This window comes from Heloderma suspectum, chromosome 1 (genome assembly GCF_057233095.1).
Source record: "Heloderma suspectum isolate Gila_16-S chromosome 1, 16-S_ref, whole genome shotgun sequence".
Classification (NCBI taxonomy): domain Eukaryota; kingdom Metazoa; phylum Chordata; class Lepidosauria; order Squamata; family Helodermatidae; genus Heloderma; species Heloderma suspectum.
In genome coordinates this window covers 127,280,127-127,303,338 of record NC_139458.1, presented here as the reverse complement: position 1 = coordinate 127,303,338, position 23,212 = coordinate 127,280,127, and the positions used below count along the sequence as shown (strand labels likewise).

Sequence of the window (23,212 nt, the reverse complement as noted above, 5' to 3'; positions counted from 1 at the left end):
CAAAACATTATAAAAGTTCTAAACATTTCAGAAGAGTTCTAAACATTGGATAGTTTGGGTGAATTCTTGATGGATTTTACTTGCTGCTGTGAAAAAGTTGGCAGCAATAAGAGTAGTGGCTGCCTTTTTGTCAGAAAGAAATAAAAAGACATAAAATGCATCCGAGCATCCTGGCAATTCAGATAAAATGGGATCGATAAAAGTTTTACGAATGTCACAATAAAAAAGACAGTACAGGAGAACATAGATCACTGTTTTGATCTCTCCTGAGTCACAGGGGCACTTGTATTCGTGATAAGGAATTTTACAAAATCTGCCCTCCAGGACAGCTGAGGGGAGGGAATTAAAGCATGCCAGTGTAAAAGCTCTACGATGCTTCTGGACCAAGAGTGAATAGAGATAATTTGCTGGTTTGTGACATCAAAGTGCAGTGCATTTTTAACTGATAACCTGTCACTGGCATGAATGGCATTGCAAAAAATGAGAATAAGACTACTGCTCTTACTTGATCAGCGTTTAAACCAGCTCAGTTGTATTTTGCACATCTTGGTGCCTTTTACTTTCTCTGTCCGTTTCTTCGGTTGGGTTGTAAATGACTATAGTAAAATCCAATCATAGATATTTGACAATAACCAAGTTTACCGAAACGATGTGATGTAGTGATATAGATTATATTCAGTGATGTAGATTATATTGTTTTCTTTCCACTCCTTAGGAACCAAAGTGTACCTTGCCTCTTTAAAAAAATGCTGTTTATTTTTTTAAAGAAAATAATTCATTTTTTGTTTTAATCTCTTTATGGCTCTGAGAGGACATAAATCTTTGACCTTGGCCATGACTTGTCTTTGTTTTTAAACATCTCTTCCAGTAACTCCTTGCTGTTACTGGAAGAGAACAGTTGAGAACACCTTGTAATTTTATAAGAAATTACAGGCATGTGTTAAATGGTTTTTCTTGGTTAAAATCTATGCAATATTATATACATCTGGTTCTCACTTGCAGGCTGTTATTCATATAGCTCTGGCCTAGCTCTTACATTACTAGAGTCGCATGGCTGCTGGTCCGCAGTGGTTACTTCCCATGCTGGTCTAGGAACATATATCATGTGGGAGAGTTACTTCCTGCAGTGAAGTCTGAACTCCCCTGGAGGGAGGATGACACACTTCTGGCAGTAACCTCTTTGATCAGCCCTTCCAAATATTACAACCTTATGTTGAGGGAGCACTGTAGGGGTGGTAACCATGACTTTCCTATAATATAGGAACTGTACCTGTGACCACCTTTGCGTTACCAGCCCATGCTGGATCCTAGCCCTTATGAAATGCTGTCTTGCAAAGCTGCTGATTAAGCTTTCAGCTTCTTAAATATATTTTAATTACTTTCTGAAGTACGTAGCTGTGTGATTACTAACCCTCCAGAAGGCATTAGCTGCAATTTTAAAGCTCGTCTGGTGAAGAAACCTCTTGATACTCACTCTTATTAATGCTCTTCAGTACACTCCCCCCACCCCCAAGTAGTTTTGTCTTTTTACCTTTCCACGCTCTCTTTTCTGCCTAGTGAGCCAAACCTGCTTGTTCGTGCCTGTAATCAGCTAGGCCAGTTCTTGCAGCACCGGGAAACTAATCTTCGTTACCTAGCGTTGGAAAGCATGTGCACACTTGCCAGCTCTGAGTTTTCACATGAGGCCGTGAAAACACACATAGAAACAGTTATCAATGCATTGAAGGTAACTATTGGTTCTGTGTATTATCTGAAATCTGGATTCTTACATTCATTAATCTGTATTTGCTGTTCCTAGAAGGCAAAGAAGCTAGTCACTCACATTTTATTCAAACAACAAGGCTATGGAATGGTCTTTTCATTGGAAAGTCTTTAGAGAGAATGTGTGTATGAATGTATGATGTGTACACACACACACACACACACACTTTAAAGAGCTTCCAATGACAATTTTGAAAAAATGACATTGGCACAGAAATAACATGGCTGGCGGGGGGGGGGGGGGCATTCACAAAATGGCTGCTATGGAGTATGTGGCCAGTCACAAAAAACCTTACTTCACAGAAGGCAAACTGGTGATACCAAAAGACAGGTAACTTGCCCAAGAATCTGGATTCAGGGCAGAGTTGGTGTATAAGCCCCATAACCACTCATTTGACCCCACAGTTTTATTTTCCAATAGAAACCCATCTCACAGATGGCACCTCCTTCTTTCTTTTTGCCATCCAACTCTTTCTCTCACATTCCTCCTTTCTCCACCTTCCCCCCAGGCTTGGTCTACCACTGTCCTCCATGCGCGCATGCACACACGCACCCCCCCCCATTATCAGGTGTCACTGTTGTCTCTTTTTTCCCTTTTTTAAAAACTCTAGGAACCTGGGTGTGCTGCAAAGAGAATGCAGGCCTCCAGCCACCTGCCACTGTTACTTTTTAAAAACATTCTTGAGCTCACAGGTATTCTGTGGATACAAAGATGGTGGAAGACTGGGATCTGCACTTCTCTTACCTTTGCCACCTGAGGTAAAACAAAGTTCGTGTGTATGTGTTTTGATTTTTTAAATTTTTTTTTTCAGCTGGTGTAGGGGGCCTCATGGGTACTGAGAAAGATGTCTGGGGGTGCCAGTGTGCTCACAGGCAGTGGGTAGAGGACCCCAGGGGTAGAGCTAGGCCAGATTTTAACTGTTGATGAACAACAATCCTGGGAGGGCACAGGTGTTCATTAGGCAGTGGAACAGAGAGTACTCGATGGCTCTCCCCTCCTTCATCTGTTCCCACTTTTTGTTATATCTGGATCTCTGTTCCTTCCTTGTCCCCTCCTTCCCACAGTTCATGTGCTATTGGTTACACCAGTGCACTCCAGTCTAGTCCAGAATACTTTCCAGTCAGCTTGGGAAAGGACCCTATGCTTTGTTACATGATCCCACCCCCACTTTCATGGTACATTGTCATGGAACTAGGAATGTATAACAATTTTGTTTTTCCTCACAAAGCATGCAAACATGTTCGAAACTCCAAGCATGATCATGTGCCTTCCAGAAAGGTTCATAAATTGCCCAACATTTGCTCGTGTTCTATTTGCACAGTTTTCCCTGTTTGATTTGCTCAAATTTTCCTCCATCAACAGAATAAGCCCCACTTTTGTCTGTGGAGGAAATTTGTGCAATTTGGGGAAAAGGTCATGTTCAATCACTGCTTGATTTGCGCAATTTCCCCATTTGCACAGAGCGAGCAGCAATCATGAACGGGAATCGGGCATGAGAAGAGGGGCGAGCCAGCGTTCAGAGAATTGTGGTGATTTCAAACATTGCTTATTCACCCATCCCAACATGACACTTTAACTCCACTTACAATTCCATTCCTGCCTTTGACCCACTTTGTGAAACTGATGTTCAATAGCTTTTTGATGCTATACATTGCTTAGAATTCTTGTCTTCAAAACAAGCCTGCCTAGTACTGATTCTGGATGTAAATTAGGCCTTAGTTCTCAGTATCTTAGAGCGGTCACTGCAATAGTAAATGTCTTGTGTGTCCATGTGTCCCCCAACCTCTGCCTAGGGCTGACCCTTATAATTGTGATGTTGTTGTTTGTAGACGGAGAGAGATGTAAGTGTACGACAGAGAGCGGTAGATCTCCTGTATGCCATGTGTGACCGAAGCAATGCCCAGCAAATTGTAGCTGAGATGCTGAATTATTTGGAAACTGCTGATTATTCAATTAGAGAAGAAATTGTAAGTTTAACAATTAACAATCTGAGTTGCCTTAGCAATTCAGTAGAGCTCCAAGTCTGAGAGTACAAGGCTTCATGTACTTTTTCCAAGCTAAACATTATATGTGAGATTTCATGTGACTCCTATACACAAGTGCTAACTTGAATAGCTTGTAATTTCTCTGTTAATTTCTGTGGCACCTACAGTATTCAAATAAAGTAAAGCTTGGGAATTTGGGTATTGTTACCTTTGGGGGCTTTGAAAGAGTGTGCTTTGGCTCTTAACTGAAGCTATTTGATGGAGTAGCTAAATTGCATAGGTTATTTAGAAATGGTCATAGAGGGGAAAATCTGGGTTCCAGAGTTATGCCAATCATTACTTTGTATTAAAGTGGCTAGTACTAATTCTCTGTAGACATTTTTTGGGGGGGGTACAAAACAAAAAACCTCAATTTTCTTTGCTTACTCTTCAAAAAAAGATGACACCAGCATCTCTGAGTTATGTTAGAAGTGGTCACAGCAAAACATACTTTGCATTTACTTAAGATATTCCTAAAATTATAATGTGTTTAGCCCTCTTTTATTAGTTCAGGGAACTAATTTGTGCTGTTCACACGTCACAACAACCCAGTTTCCCCCCCTCTCCAAACTGTGGATTGTGAGCGAAGCAGAAGCAAGTGTGCTGTTTTTTGTCACTCAATCACTCCCACTGCAGCTGAGCGAAGCTAAACAAGCCAGGGGGGCCCTGTTCCTGGGTTGTTGATTGTGACTTATGAATTCAGAATTGTGGGTTCTTGGGGGAGAGACAACCTAGAGGTGGAACCCATGATTTGTTCCTGCATTACACCTCTGGGTTGTCTTTCCCCCAACAACCTCAAATTCCGGATTTGGACATCACAATCAACAATCCAGGGATCATGCTTGGGTTTTTTAGCTCAGCAGGAGGGGGCAAGTGGTTGTCAGCACATTCGCTCACTCCTGCTCATTCATGACTGCCCATGGTTCAAACAACGCATGAGTAGTCATGCGAACTGGGCAACTGTATGTAGAGATATCTGTTGCTGGGAAATCTGGCCTTTTGGGGCTCAGTAGACTTCCATGACATTCCTGACTCAGCTTATTTTTGCAAGCCAAGCCACACCGTTTCCCCGAGTTCCAGAGACTTTTAACGCATTTTTTTTTTGTCTTGGTCATAAGTGGCACAGGTAGAGATTTGCACAAATTGTGACCACAGATTTGCATAATTTGCACAAATTTCAGCTGTAAATTGAGCAATTTTGTGCAAACTACGGCTGTGATTTGTACAAATTATGCACATTCGTGCAATTACAGCCATAATGTGTGCAAATTTTTTTAAGCAAAAAAAAGTTATTTATGGAAATTCCACCAGTCAGGCCAGCTAGCAGAAGACAGAACAGAGTCTGGGGGGCCGAGCCAATGAAAGTTAGTTGAGCTCCACCTCCCAGTCAGATTCCTCCAACATCCCTAACTGTACTAAAGAGAACTCTTGCTTAAAGTAGCTAGCCTTGGTTAAACAGAATATGCAGAAACTTCAATTTTGCTTTATTTTTTCTGAATGGATGGATATTATATGTTATGGAAATCCATTGTACGAATGAGGTTACCTACAAGTTAGTGTTACTTGTGTTTGCTCAGGTACTGAAGGTTGCAATTCTAGCTGAGAAATATGCAGTAGACTACACCTGGTATGTGGATACAATCTTGAATTTGATCCGAATTGCGGGAGACTACGTCAGTGAAGAAGTGTGGTATAGAGTCATTCAGATAGTTATTAACAGAGATGATGTGCAAGGATATGCAGCAAAGACCGTCTTTGAGGTAAGACACTATCATTGTTTGAGAGTCTTTTCTACAATGTAACTCAGGAATAAAAACTAAATGGTAAAGAATAATTCTGGTCTAGTTGGATCTTTGACCTCTCTCTTTGGATCTTTGACCTCTTTGACATTGTCCTTTATTAACAATTGATTGTATTTCCTCATCTTCTCATATGTGCTTATGACATCTTAACGGTTCTGTCATTGGATATTTTTTTTTAATGTGCCTGATAATATTATATGATTTGTTCTGTAACTTTTCCTTGTCCCTTCTGTTAATGTCAGTAGCCCGCAGGTAGTGGTGGTGGTTTCGCTGTATTAATTATATGGAGAAATCCTTGTCTCAATAAAGTCATCAATAAAGTCAACATCAGATTGTTCTAAATTTTGAAATGGGACTTAGACTCTGGTTTTCTAGAGAGCTTGGGCTATGAAGCAACAGGTTGAACAACTAGAATGATGATAGAGGAATACTTGGGGTGAATCCAGCTGGACACAGGCGAGAACCTATATTAAAGCTTATGCTGTAGCAATAATGGTGGCAAAGCAATTGTACTTTTCTGTCATTGTTACATCTGCAGAGTCATCCAGCAGAGCTATTTTGGGTAGTAAAAGATCTGTTGCATCAAGGACCAAGTTGAGGAAGAGGTCTCAGTTGCTTGCTGTGACAGGTTTGCTAGATGTGCTGCAGATAAAGTTGCTTGCATCTGCCCTGACTTAGATGCCATGGCAGTAGCAGATCCTAGTAATGTACCTTTGGCACTTGGTTGTCCTGTTGTAATGGATATGTTTCAGTTCGTACAGCCTAAGAATGTAAACCCTTGGGAGTGTGACATCTGCCCCTGTTCTTTTCATCCTTGCCCTTCCTGGCTGATTAAGGCAGCCAGAGGAGGTCTGATTGAGTGGGTATGAAGAGTGGTAAATGCCTCCTTGGTATATTACCATCCAGCCTTAATATGGCTGTTGTAAGACCTCTGTTGGAGAAACCATCTCTGGATCCCACTGTATTAGATAATTACCAACCAGTCTCAAACTTGCCATTTTTTTTTTTAACAAGGTTCGTTAACATGTGGTGGCATTATAGCTGCAGAGATGCTTGTATAAAATAGTTTATCTAGACCAATCCAGCTTCAGGCCAAATTTTTGGACTGAGATAGTTTTGGTTACCTTGGTAGACTATCCACACCTGGAATGGACAGGGGGACTTTATCCTTAATGGTTCTGCTGGACCTCTCAGTAGTGTCTGATACTGTCAATTGTGTTATCTTTCTGTATTGCCTGGAGGGGATGGGCTTATCTTACAATGGCTTTGGTCCTTTCTTGGTGTATGCTTTGAGAACGTGATGCTGGGGAACTCCTACTCGATGTATTGGCAGTTGTCACTTGGTGCCCCTCAACAATCAATTCTGTCCCTCATGTTTAACATCTGCATGGAGCTCCTTGGAGAAAGGGTCCTGGAGTCTGTCATCAATAAACTCTCCTTTTCATTTAATATTAAGTAAGACGTTGATGTTCTGAATTGGTGCTTAGAGGTAGTAATTGGTTGGATGAAGCCCAGTAAATGGAAGCATAATCAAGAGAAGATGGAGACGCACCTGGTCACAAAGGGGATGGATTCTAGAATAAGGCTTCAGCTTGTTTTGGATGGGGTTGCCTTTGCACAGTTTAGACTGGTGTGCCATCTGCACTTGTTCCTGAGGCAGTCAGATCTGGCTACAGCAACGCAAGTCTTAATTACATTTAGATTGCGGTAATCCAATACGTTTTACATGGGGCTACCTTTTGAATAGTCTTTGGAAACTTCACTTGGTCCAGAATGCGGCAGCAAGGACATTAGTGGGCGCTTGTCCATAGGACCATACTACATTTATGCAGTTCAGCTCATTCATCTGAGTATCTTGCCACTTTGTATCAGCACGCTACCTTATTCCTGCTCTGTACTTATGGCACAAGTATGGACTGACAGGATATGTGTGAGTGCGTGCACAAACGTGGCTCATATGCAGATAGCTCAGTAGGATGAGATGTTGTATATCTGAATTCAATGACCTTTTGATCTCTTCCATACCAATGCTTCTATGATCGTTGGTGTTATTCAGAGCATCTTGAAGTATATCTGGGCACAATATTTTTGAACTTGAGAACAGTATATGCCATTCTACACGCACACACACACACACACACACACACCCCTTCCCCCCTGCCCCAAGAGTGTAAGCATGGTTTAAACGTAAAAACAACTTCTCCACTTCGGGAGGAAAAACAAGGCCGACTCTGTGTTATGAACTGCTAGCATGCAACATATGTACAAGGAGCACAAACACTAGTAGCCCTGTTTGGGGTTTTTTTTCTGTCCAGTGTGTTGAAGTGCTACTGTTTATTTTTAGATCTGTATCCTACTTTTTGGACAGAGCCCATAAGAGATCACAACATGCATAAAAACTGAAACATTTTAAGAGTTAATAATAAAAGAAATGGACCCCACAAGGAGAGATTTTGGCTGGAAAGAATATTGTACAAAGAAAGGATTCAGAAAGGAGGAGAAGACAAGCCTCAAAATAAAATTATTTAGATGCTTATTAGCCACTCATCATTCAAAAACCAAAACCAACCATAGCAGAGCAATGCAACATAAAGTAAATTAGGTGGTCCTGTAAAATGCTCAACTTTTCTCCAGTTAAAATCACCACTGTAATGTTTCCTTATTTATCCTCAGTGAAGAGGAATAAATAATTTCCACCTCAAAAACATCTTTTTGCTTGCACTGTCACACCACAATGGATTAGGGGGACAGGTGGAAGATTAATTGTTAGCAGCTAAGCAGGCTTATCTCACTGTGTTAGAACTAGCATACTTCATGTAGAAAGCTCTCTCAAAACAGGTTTTATCATGCACCTGCAGAATGTGGATCAGTTCCAAATACAAAACTCATGTGAGATAACTAGTTAATCTTGACGAGAACAAAAAGCAAAGAAGTGCCATCTGGGCAAGACAACAGCCCTGAAATGGTCATTGGCCAATATGGATATTACATCCTGAATTGACAGCAATCATGTTGGTGCACAGGTCCTTTCCAGTAGCAATGTTCTGGCAGCATGAATTTCTAGTACACCAGTTCCTCTCCTTCTGTCCTGCTGTTTTCTGGTAATGTTGCTTGTTCAAAATAGCTTGTTTTATACCCACAACGTTTGTGGCGAGTGTTACTGTCATCCATAAAACTCATTATTCCTTTTTTGAGGCAACTGTTGTGCCTTCTACAAACTGCTACGATGGGGTGCCATTTACTCAGGATGTTACTCCAGCTTCCTAATACTCAAGCATTACTCAAGAAGTCTTACAATGACTAGAATCACGTATCACAATGAAACGGTAATATCAAGCAAAACACAAAGGCAGGCCCAGCAGACAAAACATTATCTAGCTGGCAGGCTAAAAGCATGATGCAATAAAAAGAGCCTTCACTTGCTATTAGAAGACCACCAGAGTGGGGCCACTCAAGCTTCATAGCACAAGGTGTTCCACTGTATTGGTGCTGAGAAGGCCCTCTCTCTTGTCCCAACCAGCCGCGCTTCTGTCTTAGATGGGACATCTCCACTTGATCTTAACATGTAGGCAGGCTGGTATGGGAGAAGATGGACCCTCATGTATCTTGGACCCAGGCCACTTAGGGCTTTAAAGGTAATCAAGAAAACAGAAGGAGGTGAGCATCCAAAGTAGATCACAAAGAAGAGAAATAAGTTCTCAGGATGCAAGACTGAATTTACTATAAGACCAACGCGATTCCGCTTTTTTTTTTTATTTTAGGCCTTCTTCAGGGGGTAAAGAAAAAAGTCTGCAGAATTTTTTCAGCAAAAGATTGTCTCCTGTGTCAAACTACTGGTGACTGCAGACTTTTTTCTTTACCCCCTGAAAAAGGCCTAAAATAAGAAAAAAGGCCAAAATGAGTTGGGCTTCTTATACTAAATTTAATCTTGCATCCTGAGAACTTGTTTCTCTTCTTTGTGATCTTTAAAGGTAATCACCAACACTTCGAATTGCATCTGGAAATGAGCTGGCAACCAGTACACCAAAATAGAAAATCATTAATCTTCATCAACACTGTTTTTGTGTGCACACTTATTTGTTCTAGCAACTCTTTGATGGGCGCCAAATGTCTTTCTCAATAGGCTCTTCAAGCACCTGCCTGCCATGAGAACTTGGTAAAAGTAGGTGGCTACATCTTGGGAGAGTTTGGAAATCTCATTGCTGGGGATCCAAGATCTAGGTAAGACCACTCACTTGAAGAGGGGTAAGGAAATCTCTTTCTTGCATAGTAGCTGCACAGCCAATTTTAATTTGGTTTGTGGCCTATTACAAAAACAATACGTACTTATTCTCTCACACTCAACAAGCATACTCACTTGCACATACTTCTGTAGACATTCCACATATACTCTGTCCATATCCTGCACACATAAATGTGTGAATACACTTCTTGGTTTTTCAGTTGTGCTCATTGGCAGCTTTGGCTCTGCCCATCTCACTAGTGTGCTTCTCCATGCAAGTGGTGGTGGTGGTGGTGGTGGGGAACCTTGAGTCAGCTGTTCTGGATATCCACCCCTTGACTGACATGGCTGATGAAGAACTTGTCAGCATAGCACTAAACATAGTCAGGAGGTCACATGAAACTGAGGACAGCGCTTGATCTGGCACATGGGCTTCAAATTATCTATCCCTGCGCTTGAAGTAACACTGAATGTTGCAGCTGAATAAAATAGAATCCTAAAATCCACGGCAGCAGAAATTTCATGACTGCAAAACTTCAATTTGGGATTTTATTATTGTAATATCAGTTTTTCAGCTGTCAAAAGGGCAGGAGAATCCATTTACGCTGACCATTTGTTAATTTCCACGAAGCAGGTAAGTAATTTAAAAGACCATATACATCAATGAATATTAAAGTCTGTTCTGGTACAAAATTTATCCATGTAATAACCTCCCAAAAAGAAACAACTACTAGACATTGCCAAAACATATGTTTAAAAGAAGCATTAGCTGTATTGCACTGCCAGCAGTTAGTCGAATTAGACAATCCCTCATTTAAGAGTCATTGCAGTGTCCAATAGACATGAAACAAACGTTTTTGCTGAATAAGATGCAGCCTGAGATCCACAGATATGAATGCCAAAATGGTGATCCATTGATTAGACAAAATGGGACAATCAAATTCAGTATTCCATTCCTGTTTTAAAACCCTACTTATTCACCAATAACAAGTATTTATAGACATGGATCGTGGCTCTCTTTGACTGACCAGCCTCAATAAGTGCTTCCAATAATGTTAGACATTCTGATGCTGTGAAAGCGGCCGGGCCAAACCTAGATACTAACAAATGCCGCAATTGCAATACTGCCAATCAGCCACAGCTGGCATGCAGGATCAAAGATGACAAGAACTCATCATCGGCACTGATATTACAACGCTGGAAGGATAATTCCCACTGCCTATAATGCAGTGGAACTGAGGACCTTATAATGCTTTCAATATTTGAATGGGTGGCATATAGACACCGCCTTCAAATGGATACTTATTTGGATATCTGGACCGCTTTTGTCAAAACCCATGTATAATTGCTAGGAAGTTGGATTTTCATATAAATGTATTTCATATGTATTCATTGCTATGGATATATATATAAATTCATGTAAAGAAAGAAAGAAAAAACTTGGGATTTTAATTCTGAACTCCTCCACCCCCATCAAACAAAACATTGTGAACTTACCAAGTTCTAATCTTGCTTCTGTGTTTTTTCTCTCTCAGTCCTCTGATCCAATTCAACCTACTACACTCAAAGTTCCATCTGTGTAGCGTCCCAACTAGGGCGCTGCTTCTGTCTACTTACATCAAGTTTGTGAATTTATTTCCTGAGATAAAAACTACCATTCAAGATGTACTGCGCAGTGATAGTCAGCTAAAAAATGCCGACGTTGAGCTACAGCAGAGAGCTGTTGAGTACTTACGGCTCAGTACAATTGCAAGTACAGATATCTTGGTATGTATGTGTAGTTGAATATGAAGTTAATACTTTGCGGCTGTGAACCTTTTTTTTTTTTTTTTACTGGAGCCATAGTTGTTCATTTAAGTGTTGGTTTTGTGGTCAATATATTTCAGAACGCAGCAAATAGGAGACTTGAGCCTATGCTGGCATTACACTTTATGAAATTGTGGTGTGTTTCCTACCTCCCCCAAATACTCTCCTATGGCTTGTTTCCCCCATAAGGCAACAGTGCTAGAAGAAATGCCTCCATTTCCAGAGAGGGAGTCTTCCATTCTGGCCAAGCTCAAGAAGAAAAAAGGCCCCAACACCGTCACTGATTTGGAAGAGACGAAAAAGGAGAGAAATTCTGATATGAATGGCAGCACTGAAGCTACCCTTGTAAATGCCAGCACTGCGGTACGTTTTTTTGATCAGCTTGCAATGCCTGTTCTGCAATCTAGGTAGTTTATAAGGGAGCGGGAGTGTGTGTCCGTGCATATACGCTAGTGGAAACTTATTGCTATCTTGCCAGTAATCTGATCCTTTTATCTGGCTTTTCTTTCTGCCTTTGTTTTTAATTGTATGGATTTTTATTAATGTCACTTCGTATTAATATTTTTGTAAAACTGCTATGAGAGGTTATTTATACTTGAAAAGTGATATATTAGAAAAAAAATTAAGACAAAGTATTGAGTATTTCACAAACTTTAACTCTCTTCCTGTTGTAGTTTCAAGCTGTTCCAAAAAGAGCCCTGTAATAATTTTACATTTTTCCTTGATGCTTTTGCATGTGTTTTCAAATGGCCTCATAGTTATAAAATGTCCTTTTTTATTTAAGAAAAAGCAAATTTGGATAGACTTCAGTGCAAATCAAGGATGTACTATCAATTTACCTTAAGGAAATTCTTAACCGAGGCACTTTAGATTTAAATAATTTTTTGTATAGATGTTAGCTATTTTTACTTAATTAACTTTGATACAAGTGAACTTTGTGTTTTTGTGTACACACACACACTGTGCAAATCTTATTCCCAGCCTAAAAATGGCTCTATGTCAACTTAATGTAGATATGATACGGGACTATTTCAGTCACAGGTCCTCCTGCCAGTCTCTCTGAGACTAAAATCAAAATGTGAGAAGGGTGTGTGAGTGTCCATTCAAAAGAGGCCTACAGGGGTACTGAGAATCCAGGAGTGACTTGTGAGTAGACACAGCGATATACAGTTTTCCCCTGATGTACCTTCATTTGGATTGGCTTATGGTCAACACTTGCAACAATCTACTTTTCTCCCTTAGAGAGCAATCCTATGGCCACTACACACTGTCTAGAGGGCCATAGGATTTCTCTGTCCCCAGGAGCCAAGGTCAGAGACAGTGCTCCAACTATGGTTGCCAGGAAGCATGCTCCCTGCCCCTGCCGCCTTGAAGGCGCCACAGTTCTCATTGGTCTCCGCACTTGGAAATGGAGCGTGGAGTGGGTGAATTGGGGCCTTCCCAGGGGCAGGTTAGGGAGGAGACTGTGGAAGCCACTTACATGGCTTCCTGTGCACTGCACAGCCTCCCCCATCCTGCTCCAACACGCCCTAGTTAGACAGCCAAAATTGGCTGCGTAACCCCAAAAGCAGGGCGGGTGGAGCGCGGTGGAGAGGATGCCCTCCGTGCTCAGCCCATCCTGCATAGGATAGTTTTATTTATTTATTTATTTATTAAATTTATTAATCGCCCATCTGGCTGGTCACCCAGCCATTCTGGGCAATGTACAGAATATATAATAAAATAGTTTAAAACAATAAAATTCTACAATAAAAACATTTTCTACAATACCCTAACCCACCCCAAATGCCTGCCTGAACAACCACGTTTTTAATGCACAGCAGAAGCTCATTAAAGAGGGGGCATGGCGGAGTTCCCTAGGGAGGGAGTTCCACAGAGTGGGGGCCACCACAGAAAAGGTCCACTCCCTCGTCCCCACCAGTCTAGCTGTCCTGGCTGATGGGACAGAGAGAAGGCCATCTGAGGTTGATCTTGTTAAGCGGCCTGTTTGGTGTTGCTGGAGGTGCTCCTTAAGATAGGCTGGGCCGGAACCATATAGGGTTTTAAAGGTCAAAACCCACCTTGAACTTGGCCTGGAAAACAACTGGTAACCAGTGCAACTCCTTCAGCACTGGAGTGATGTGATCTCTGACTTTGGAGGTGGCCAGCTCTCCTGCTAGGATTGTGCTCTTAGTCTGCTTGTCTACAATTTTAGTTTTACATTGCTGTTTATATTGATTTTGTTACCTTGTAGCTAGGTTTTGTTGTAATTACCTACTTTTTATAGCATGCAAGTTCTTTTGGAGACAATTTGTAGTTTGGAAAGCAAGATGTTAACACTAAATCAAAAATTAATGTGGCAAACCACATTTTTCTTAATGAATAAACTTCAGTTTGGATGGAAAATGTGAGCAAGGATCTTGGCTTAGTTTGTATTTTATTGCAATCATGTTTAATTATAAAATACTCCTATTGTCTCTTATAGTCTACCCCATCTCCTTCAGCAGACCTTTTAGGTCTTGGTGCTGCCCCAGTCACAAACTCTGTTCCACCCCCGACGTCTACTGGCAGCTTGTTGGTGGATGTGTTTTCAGATGCTTCTGCAGCTCCTGCAGCTCTTGCTCCAGGTTCTGAAGATAACTTTGCAAGGTATATGATAAATTAATGCATCATAGGAGTTGAGGGAACTTTCCCCCACTCTGTCTTTCCTAGCTACTTCCTGATACAGTTCTTGCATTTTTCACCATGAGAGCAAAACTGTTGGTATCTATTCTTAAATACTGTTTACTTAACTATTCTATACAGTAGGACAGATCAATTTCTGTATGCATAGGAAGACACCCTATTCTCCAGATGGTAGACTGGGCAATGGAGTGTCACTTGCCATACAGAGCAAGCTTAATAAGCTTAGCAGCCTCTAGCAGTAAGGGCTTCCTAATTAAAATACATGCATTCAACCATAGTATTGTAGGTGTGTGTGTTTTTCTGTATTGAATATATACTATACTAAGTCCAAATATATTTTGATCTGATTCCCCACATTACAAGGGTGAAGACACTTAATATAATTGGATTTGATCACAGCAGTATTTTTCCTTTGGATATCTTGGTATCATACGTTACATGTCTTTTAGGCTTAATGTTATAAGAATGGGTTAGTTTTCCAGGGATTGGTATGCTGTTTATGTACTTAACTTGTATTCTCACACTTTGTCATTGGTTGAATGTGCCAGATCAGTGAAATAGCTGTGGGTAGGCTGGATTTGCTAACTCTTGGTCAAACACATTTCTTAGAGGTATTGCTAGGCGGTGAATATATAAAACTTTTCTTACTAGTCAGAGTATGACAACTTTCTCTTTTTAAAAAATCTGTTAACAGCATCCCCTCTTCATGATGGTAGCTCAGGTAGCTTTGTGAAATAACTCTGGACAGGTCTCTTAATTCAATATGTGCCCACACAGTTTTGCACTTGCCTTATAAACTCTCAGAAAGATCTTCACACAGCAGCATTCTTTTTGTGTTATGTCCTCAAGGTGGGATATAAATATTTTAAATACATAAATACACATGTCAAACCCTGTGGCGATAGCTCAAAAGAATCCTGTGGTGCTGAAACACAGTCGACAATCTTGAGGAAAGCTCTTAAGAAGTGAGCGATTTGATCTGAGTACATAACACTATCATGGAGGATTTGGAGTCATGTAAAGCAGATCTCTCACACCTGTCACCTGAGCTTCTTTGTACTCAGCAATTTGGGAAGATATTGGCTGGGTTCACATAACATGGCAAGCTAGAGTACAGGTTGAATCGTGGGTTGTTGTGGTGTGAGCCTAGCTATGCTAACAAACTATGGCTTGTTAACCATGAACAACCCACAAAGAAAACCCATGGCTTGTTGTTGGGTTGTGAACAGTTAACTGTGGGTTAATAAACCATGGTTTTTTAGTGTGGTTGGGTTCACACAACACAGCAACTCATGATTCAACAACAACCCATACTCAATCCATACTTTGTCTTCTTGTGTTTTGTGAATGAAGTCATGATATGTTGTGGGGGTGGGGAATTGAGTTGTGAGTTCAGCATATATTGCACCCTTCCCCATCTTGGTACCCCCTCCTACAATTCCCATCAGCCAGTCAACATGACTATTCGTCAGGAATGCTGGAAGTTGTAGGCCAAAGCATCAGGAGGGGGATGTTTTGGCCATTGGGAAAGGCTAACATATTGACTTGTAATTACATCCTAAAAGTGCTATATTTAATAGAGTAGTAGAAGGTGTTTTTCCCCTCTACATTTTCTACTAACTAACCCCTACTCTCTCTCTCTGTGCTGCCTACTTTCTTTGTGCTGCTTCAATTTAGTCGTGACCTGGCTTCAAGTGAGCAGGTAGTTTCTGAGGAACCAGCTGATGCTGTGTATGATGCTGATGAGCTTTTTCACAAGTAAGCAGTACTAAAACCTTGCAGGACTGGGCAGCTGTTACACTTTTTACTTAAAACAAAACCAGGACATCTCAACTCATTTACATACATGTAAATACTGGGGCCAGAGTAAGTAGTATCTGCCTCAGAGCAGGCATGATAAAATATACATGAAACAGTTACAGGCAGAGCAATCCTTTTTTCTTTTCTTTTTTTTAATGTCTCCTTATGTAATTCTTTAAACCAAACCTAGAAGGGCAATGAATGTAATTGAAAGTGGCACTCTCTTAATTAAGGGACAAAGCAATGTTCATAACATGGTCGTAGATTTTGGAAATGGTTGCCAACATATGCATATTCAGTTGGGACTACATGGGGATTTTTTTGGGTTTTTTTAATGGGGGAAGGAAGTCAGTGGAATCACTCGCAACAGAAGCTTGAAGTGGTTGATGCTATAGAACTGGTGGGGCTTCTGAATGCATTGGTGAGCTCAGTCATCACAGAATGAATATTTTCAGAATTTGGATGTTATCTGTTCTCAGAAATGGGGGCTGATTCACACTTAATCTTGCAGTCAAGTGATTAATATGCATATGGTGGCTTGCAAGTATAAAACAGCCATCAGAGATCACATAGCACAGAAAATATTTGTCTCCCTTCAAATATAATTATTTTCTGCATGGTCAGTTCACGCATCCAGTTACTAAAAATCTGAGTGATATGAATGGATGCATGAATTCTGTTACAATGGTCATGCAATAGGAGTCGTGATCCACATCTTTGAAGAACTCTATATTGTTGATGGGTGTTTGACACAATCTAATATGTGACTTTGGCTTTTACAAGACATTACAGTGTACTGTATTTAGATTTCCCTTCAGTATTAAAAAAAAATGAGAACAAAGAATGTGTCTGGTCATTTAATCCTTACTAACATATTGATTACAACAGCTATTACTTATGCTACAGATTATAAAGCAGCTTATATAGTGCCTGCTCTCACAACGGTCCTGTGAGTTAGGCCACCATGCCTATCTTACAGATGAGGAATTGAGGCTGCCTGCCTTGTTCAAGGTCACATAGTGGGTCTTCCAGATCCATGGCCAATGCTCGATCTGCTAGACTATACTGATCTTTCATTAGTTTTATCCATATTGTTTACCTGTATTTGAGCATCTAAATGTTTATGAATCTTTTGCTTTGGACAGCCACAACTTGAAATGTATTGCCTCTGAATTCTAATTAAATATGTTGGTAGGTAATACTTTAAACTAGAGCTAATTAGTCATCTTCAGGACAAAACAGCATTCCAATGCCAATCTGGTGAAAGGTTAATACTTAGAATGGCAATATATCATGACCCTAAACAAGTTACATTAGATATGTATAAGAACTGTGAGGGAATTCGATCATGCATAAGTGGTAAACATCACTCTTTTTGTAACCAGTGCTGCTTTGAAGAACCTACCAGTTGCCCAGTCCTCGAAGCATGTGTGTAAGGTGTGTTGTGTGGTGTCCTAATGTTTTCCTCCATCTTTCCACAATTAGGACAACTTTGAATGGTAAAGGAATAATGCATATATTGCAAAGACTATCTGGTCTACAGCTTAATTTTTATTTTGATTATAGTCTGGCTTGGTTCTTACTTTTATACTGATTTCTTCCAACACTCCCGGGTGTACATGTGCCTGTCTATTCCTTCTACCACTATGTGATGTTGTTCGTTGTTCAGTCGTTCAGTCGTGTCCGACTCTTCGTGACCCCATGGACCATAGCACGCCAGGCCTTCCTGTCCTGCGCTCTCTCCCGGAGCGTGCTCAAGTTCATATTCATTGCATCCGTGATGCTATCTAGCCATCTCATCCTCTGCCGTCCCCTTCTCCTTTTGCCTTCAGTCTTTCCCAGCATCAGGGTCTTTTCCAGGGAGTTTTCTCTTCGCATTAGGTGGCCAAAATATTGGAGCTTCAGCTTCATTATCTGTCCTTCCAATGAGCACTCAGGGTTGATTTCCTTTAGGATGGACTGATTTGACCTCCTTGCAGTCCAGGGGACTCGTAAGAGTCTTCTCCAGCACCACAGTTCGAAAGCATCAATTCTTCGGCGCTCAGCCTTCCTTATAGTCCAGCTCTCACAGCCATACATTACTACTGGGAAAACCATAGCTTTGATTAGACGGACCTTTGTCGGCAAGGTGATGTCTCTGCTTCTTACTATGCTGTCTAGGTTGGCCATAGCTTTCCTCCCAAGGAGCAAGCGTCTTTTAATTTCATGGCTACAGTCACCGTCTGCGGTGATCTTGGAGCCCAAGAAAGTAAAATCTGTCACTGCTTCCATTTCTTCCCCTTCTATATGCCAGGAAGTGATGGGGCCAGATGCCATGATCTTCGTTTTTTTAATGTTGAGTTTCAAACCAGCTTTTGCACTCTCCTCTTTCACCCTCAACAAGAGGCTCTTGAGATCCTCTTCGCTTTCTGCCATTAGGGTGGTATCGTCTGCATATCGGAGGTTGTTGATAATTCTCCTGGCAATCTTAATTCCGACCTCTGATTCATCCAACCCGGCGTTTCTCATGATGTACTCTGCATATAAGTTAAATAAGCAGGGTGACAATATGCAGCCTTGTCGTACTCCTTTCCCAATTTTGAACCAATCGGTTGTTCCATGTCTGGTTCTGACTGTTGCTTCTTGACCCTCATACAGGTTTCTCAGGAGACAGGTAAGGTGGTCTGGTACTCCCATCACTTTAAGAATTTGCCACAGTTTGTTGTGATCCACACAATCAAAGGCTTTAGCGTAGTCAATGAAGCAGAAATAGACGTTTTTCTGGAATTCTCTTGCTTTCTCCATGATGCAGCGAATGTTGGCGATTTGATCTCTAGTTCCTCTGCCTCTTCGAAACCCAGCTTGTACTTCCGGTAGTTCTCGGTTCACATACTGCTGAAGCCTAGCTTGTAGGATTTTGAGCATCACCTTGCTGGCATGTGAAATGAGCGCAATTGTGCAGTAGTTTGAACACTCTTTGGCGTTGCCCTTCTTTGGAATTGGAATGTAAACTGACCTTTTCCAGTCTTGTGGCCACTGTTGAGTGTTCCAGATTTGTTGGCATATTGAATGCAGCACTTTAACAGCATCATCTTTTAGGATTTTAAATAGCTCGGCTGGAATACTGTCATCTCCACTAGCTTTGTTGTTACTAATGCTTCCTAAGGCCCACTTGACTTCACTCTCTAGGATGTCCGGCTCAAGTTCAGTGACCGCACTATCATGGTTATCAGGGACATTCAGATCTTTCCTGTATAGTTCTTCTGTGTATTCTTGCCACCTCTTCTTAATCTCATCTGCTTCTGTTAGGTCCCTGCCTTCTTTGTCCTTTATCATGCCCGTCTTTGCACAAAACGTTCCCTTGAGATCTCCAATTTTCTTGAAGAGATCTCTAGTCTTTCCCATTCTGTTGTTTTCCTCGATTTCTTTGCATTGTTAATTTAAGAAGGCCTTCTTGTCTCTCCTTGCTATTCTCTGGAACTCTGCATTCAGTTGGGTATATCTTCCCCTTTCTCCCTTACTTTTCGCTTACTTCTCCCTTACTATGTGATGTATCTAAACATAATTCCTATAGTGTGACTACTCCTCTCTTCCTAGGTTCGTTTGCAAAAATAATGGAGTCTTGTTTGAGAATCAGTTACTACAGATCGGTCTGAAGTCTGAATTTCGACAGAACCTGGGTAAGAATGACATCAGATAATAAACTGCATTCTCTTACTAGGCCTGTTTTAAGAAATGTCATATTTGGGTCCCAAATGAAATATCATTTCATATATAAATATCATATATAAATATGAAATGCTGAAGGTGTCAGCATTCTACCTTTTCTCTCATACTGAAGCTATCTAGATTGCTTCAAGCGGGCATGCTTTGGGCATGTGTGTTTTATATCAGTAAACAGAAGGCAGAGCTCTGGCAATTATTTGCCATAGTATGCAGTGCCTGTCAAGTGGTGTGGTGTCTGGTGTGATCTGAGAGTTGGGTTTTTTTTAACATCTACAGAACTTGCAGTTTCCAATTTTAGATATGCTAATACCAATCTCCACATTGTTGTGTGTATGTGATATTAACACACTAAGTAGGCTCATGCAGAACCAAACACCACAAAATCTACTACTTCTTTCTTGCAGAAATACAGCTGACAGACATAAAGACACAAACAGAATAGGGATAAAAATACGTAATAACAATGATAAACATTGATTGTCTCTCTCCCCCCCCCCCCATTTCTGCAAAAGGTCTAGCATACCCTGGTCATCTCCCACATTGACTCCTACAACCACCTCTGCTCTGCTCATCTATTGTCTTATTGTGGTCTGCTTGCAAAAATAATTTACCCCTCAAGTCACATTGATCATGTGATGCTTCTCAAATCTCTACACCAGCTTCCTGTTTGTTCCCAGATCCAGAACAAGCTCCTTATCCTTACTTTCAAAGTTTACCATGGCTTACCCCCCTCCTGCCTTCTCACTGCTCTTGTATGCTGATACATTCCTGCCTGTGATCTTCAATCCACCACCCTCTTCAATCCACCACCCTCAGCCTGCCCACCACCCTCAGCCTGCCCCATATTGAAATTGCTTCCCGGAACACACTCCCCTTCAAAGTCCTCCTCAAAACCTTTTCCATGAAGCCTTTGGCACAAGCCCCTATTCTCTGTGACCCTACTGCAGGGGTGGGTAACTTGTATGGCCTTGAGGGTGTTAGGTGGGCAGCTGACACACACACACACACACACACACACACCACTGGGATGGGGGTGAGGTTAAAGCCCCCCACACACAAATATACACAAACACACGGATAGCCTTCTCCTCACTCTCACCTAGGCACAGACACCCCCCTCCTCTCTCTCTCAATCTCTCTCTCTCTCTCTCTCTCTCTCTCTCACACACACACACACACACACACACCTACCTTACCTCCCCACACTTCATGTGTGTATTTATGAGTGTATCAGGATTTCAAACCTCCTTCCCTGGATGGAGAAGGTTTTCCTCTCCCACCTAGTAGAGGAGAAGTGGCTACTCTAGCCCGCCAAACTTTGTGGTTTCTCTCTGAAGTATAACTTTATTGAGAGGGAAACTACAGAGTTTGGCAGGCTAGAGGAGTTACCTCGCCTTTTCTTGAAAGAAACCATAAAATATAGCTAGCTAAAGTGGCAAAATACACTTTAGCCCTCCATACTCTGGCTTCCCTCTCAATAATGTTGTTCTTCAGAGAGAAACCATAGAATTTGATGGATTAGAGCAGCAAAACATGTTTTAGTTCCCAAAAGGGAAAAAAGGTACAGTAGGAGAGGTGTGGACAGGAGAATATGGGGTACCTGTGAGCCAGAGGGGAGACCCCTGAGGGCTGTGGGTTGCCCACCCCACCCTACTGTAACTAAATCTAGCTATGTCTAACTGAAATAGTGAGTATTATTCCCGTTTATCCCTGCCTCTTTTTCCTTCATGTGACTCCTCTGAATCAAATTATAGATGATAAAGTCTGTGAGCAGGGATGACTTCTGTAAAGTCCTATGCACATTGATGATATTATGTGAACAAAAGCAGTAACAGTAGGCACTTTCTAGACAACCATAACAAAAAATATTTTGGACAGCATAATAATTACAGCAAATTGCACCACTGTAATAATGTCTCTCAATTCACATTCCTTTCAAATGGACTGAGTTAGTATCTCTGTACTTGATCAACTGATCAATTGAAAGATTTGATTTTGTTATCAATTGTTCCTATTCGCTTTAATAGCCACACATCTAAAATGTTTCTATGATGTATGTCTAGATATGTATGTCCAAATCAAATTAGATATATAATTGGATATATCGAACATGTCTAAAAATCCATGTCCCCACCCCCACCCCACACACTGTGCAGCACTTCCAAAGCAGCCTGGAAATGGTACAAATGCATTAATCACTTATTAATTCCTTTTAAATTTATGAGTAGGATTTGTGGTAACTTGGATCATATGATCAAAGTGTCACCTTTTTCTTTCCAGGTCGGATGTTCATATTTTATGGTAACAAGACTTCAACACAATTTTTAAATTTTATTCCAACACTAATCTGTTCAGATGATCTTCAGTCAAATATCCTTTGTTACATAATGCTCCTGATATGAGAGAGATGATTAGTTCTTGAGTATAAGAATAAGATTACATGCTACAGGGACCCCAGGGCAGCAGGAGAAATGGAGGATTATTGGGTTGAGTTGCCATTTGTGGGCTGAACACAATGTAGAGTTCAATGTAGAACACAGTGGCTTAAGAACAACTATTTTGGGAACAATCTGCCCTTTGTTTGGCCTGGGGAAGGGATGTGGCCCCTCTTTACCAGGAGTTAATTACACTGATAGTATGCCTGGATTATAAATAACTCCTCATGTCAGGTCCTCCATACTACAGATGTTTCCTTTTTGTAATTGCTAAGCTAAAATTGTATGCAACCAAATTGAAAGTGATATTCAGAAACGTATATAGAACCTATTATTCCACTAGTATTAAGGGAACACTTGAAATGATCTGCCATGCATATGTTGTGAAGTTACTCTGAGGACACTTGACATGACTGCATTTTAGTTTCTTTCCTGGCCAACCTAAATATAATGTCAATTGCATACATTCAATTAAGTGGTATGTGGTTAAAAAAAAAAATGTAAATAGCAACTGCAAAGGGAGCCTGAGCATCATCAGGACTGACGCAGTTAGGGAGGAAGAGTTTAATCCTTTCCTCTCCCCCGCCATGCTCCTGATGAAAATGGCTACCCACTCCCAAAGCTGCAGCTCCTCCCAGAACTGTGCTTCTAATGCAAATAGTAGTGGGGGTAGGCAAGATTTTTCAGCAGGAGGAGGGGAGAGTTAAACACCCTTCACTCTCAATTCATGCAACTGCAATTTAATGTTGCATCTAGTTCATCCCTCAGTGACTTCATGTAACTACTTTGTTATATGAACAGGCTAAATTTTGGCGACACTTTCCAATGTTGGCTTGCCAAAGAGGTCTGCTTCCTTAACCTGTCACGCCTGAATCTGCAAACGAAACCTGTTGATCCCACTGTGGAGGGGGGTGCCCAGGTGCAGCAGACTGTAAATATTGAATGCATATCAGACTTCATGGAAGCACCAGTCTTAAATATTCAGTTCAGGT

At 41.1% G+C, this 23,212-nt stretch overlaps 1 protein-coding gene across 4 annotated transcripts in view; it reads left to right on the top strand.

Moving 5' to 3' along the window:
* AP2A2 (adaptor related protein complex 2 subunit alpha 2) overlaps positions 1 to 23,212 on the top strand; it is an 82,658-nt gene that overhangs the window by 51,740 nt on the left and 7,706 nt on the right. For 2 of the 4 annotated variants that reach the window (XM_084856371.1, XM_084856362.1), the window contains exons 9-19: positions 1,558 to 1,726; positions 3,592 to 3,729; positions 5,364 to 5,546; positions 9,712 to 9,809; positions 11,346 to 11,577; positions 11,806 to 11,979; positions 14,081 to 14,244; positions 15,958 to 16,038; positions 19,657 to 19,739; positions 22,066 to 22,155; positions 23,087 to 23,210. In XM_084856371.1, the coding sequence (XP_084712497.1) occupies positions 1,558 to 1,726; positions 3,592 to 3,729; positions 5,364 to 5,546; positions 9,712 to 9,809; positions 11,346 to 11,577; positions 11,806 to 11,979; positions 14,081 to 14,244; positions 15,958 to 16,038; positions 19,657 to 19,739; positions 22,066 to 22,155; positions 23,087 to 23,210 (1,536 nt within the window). The remainder of the gene's footprint in view (positions 1 to 1,557; positions 1,727 to 3,591; positions 3,730 to 5,363; positions 5,547 to 9,711; positions 9,810 to 11,345; positions 11,578 to 11,805; positions 11,980 to 14,080; positions 14,245 to 15,957; positions 16,039 to 19,656; positions 19,740 to 22,065; positions 22,156 to 23,086; positions 23,211 to 23,212) is intronic. The other 2 variants (XM_084856391.1, XM_084856381.1) reach the window with 1 other exon arrangement.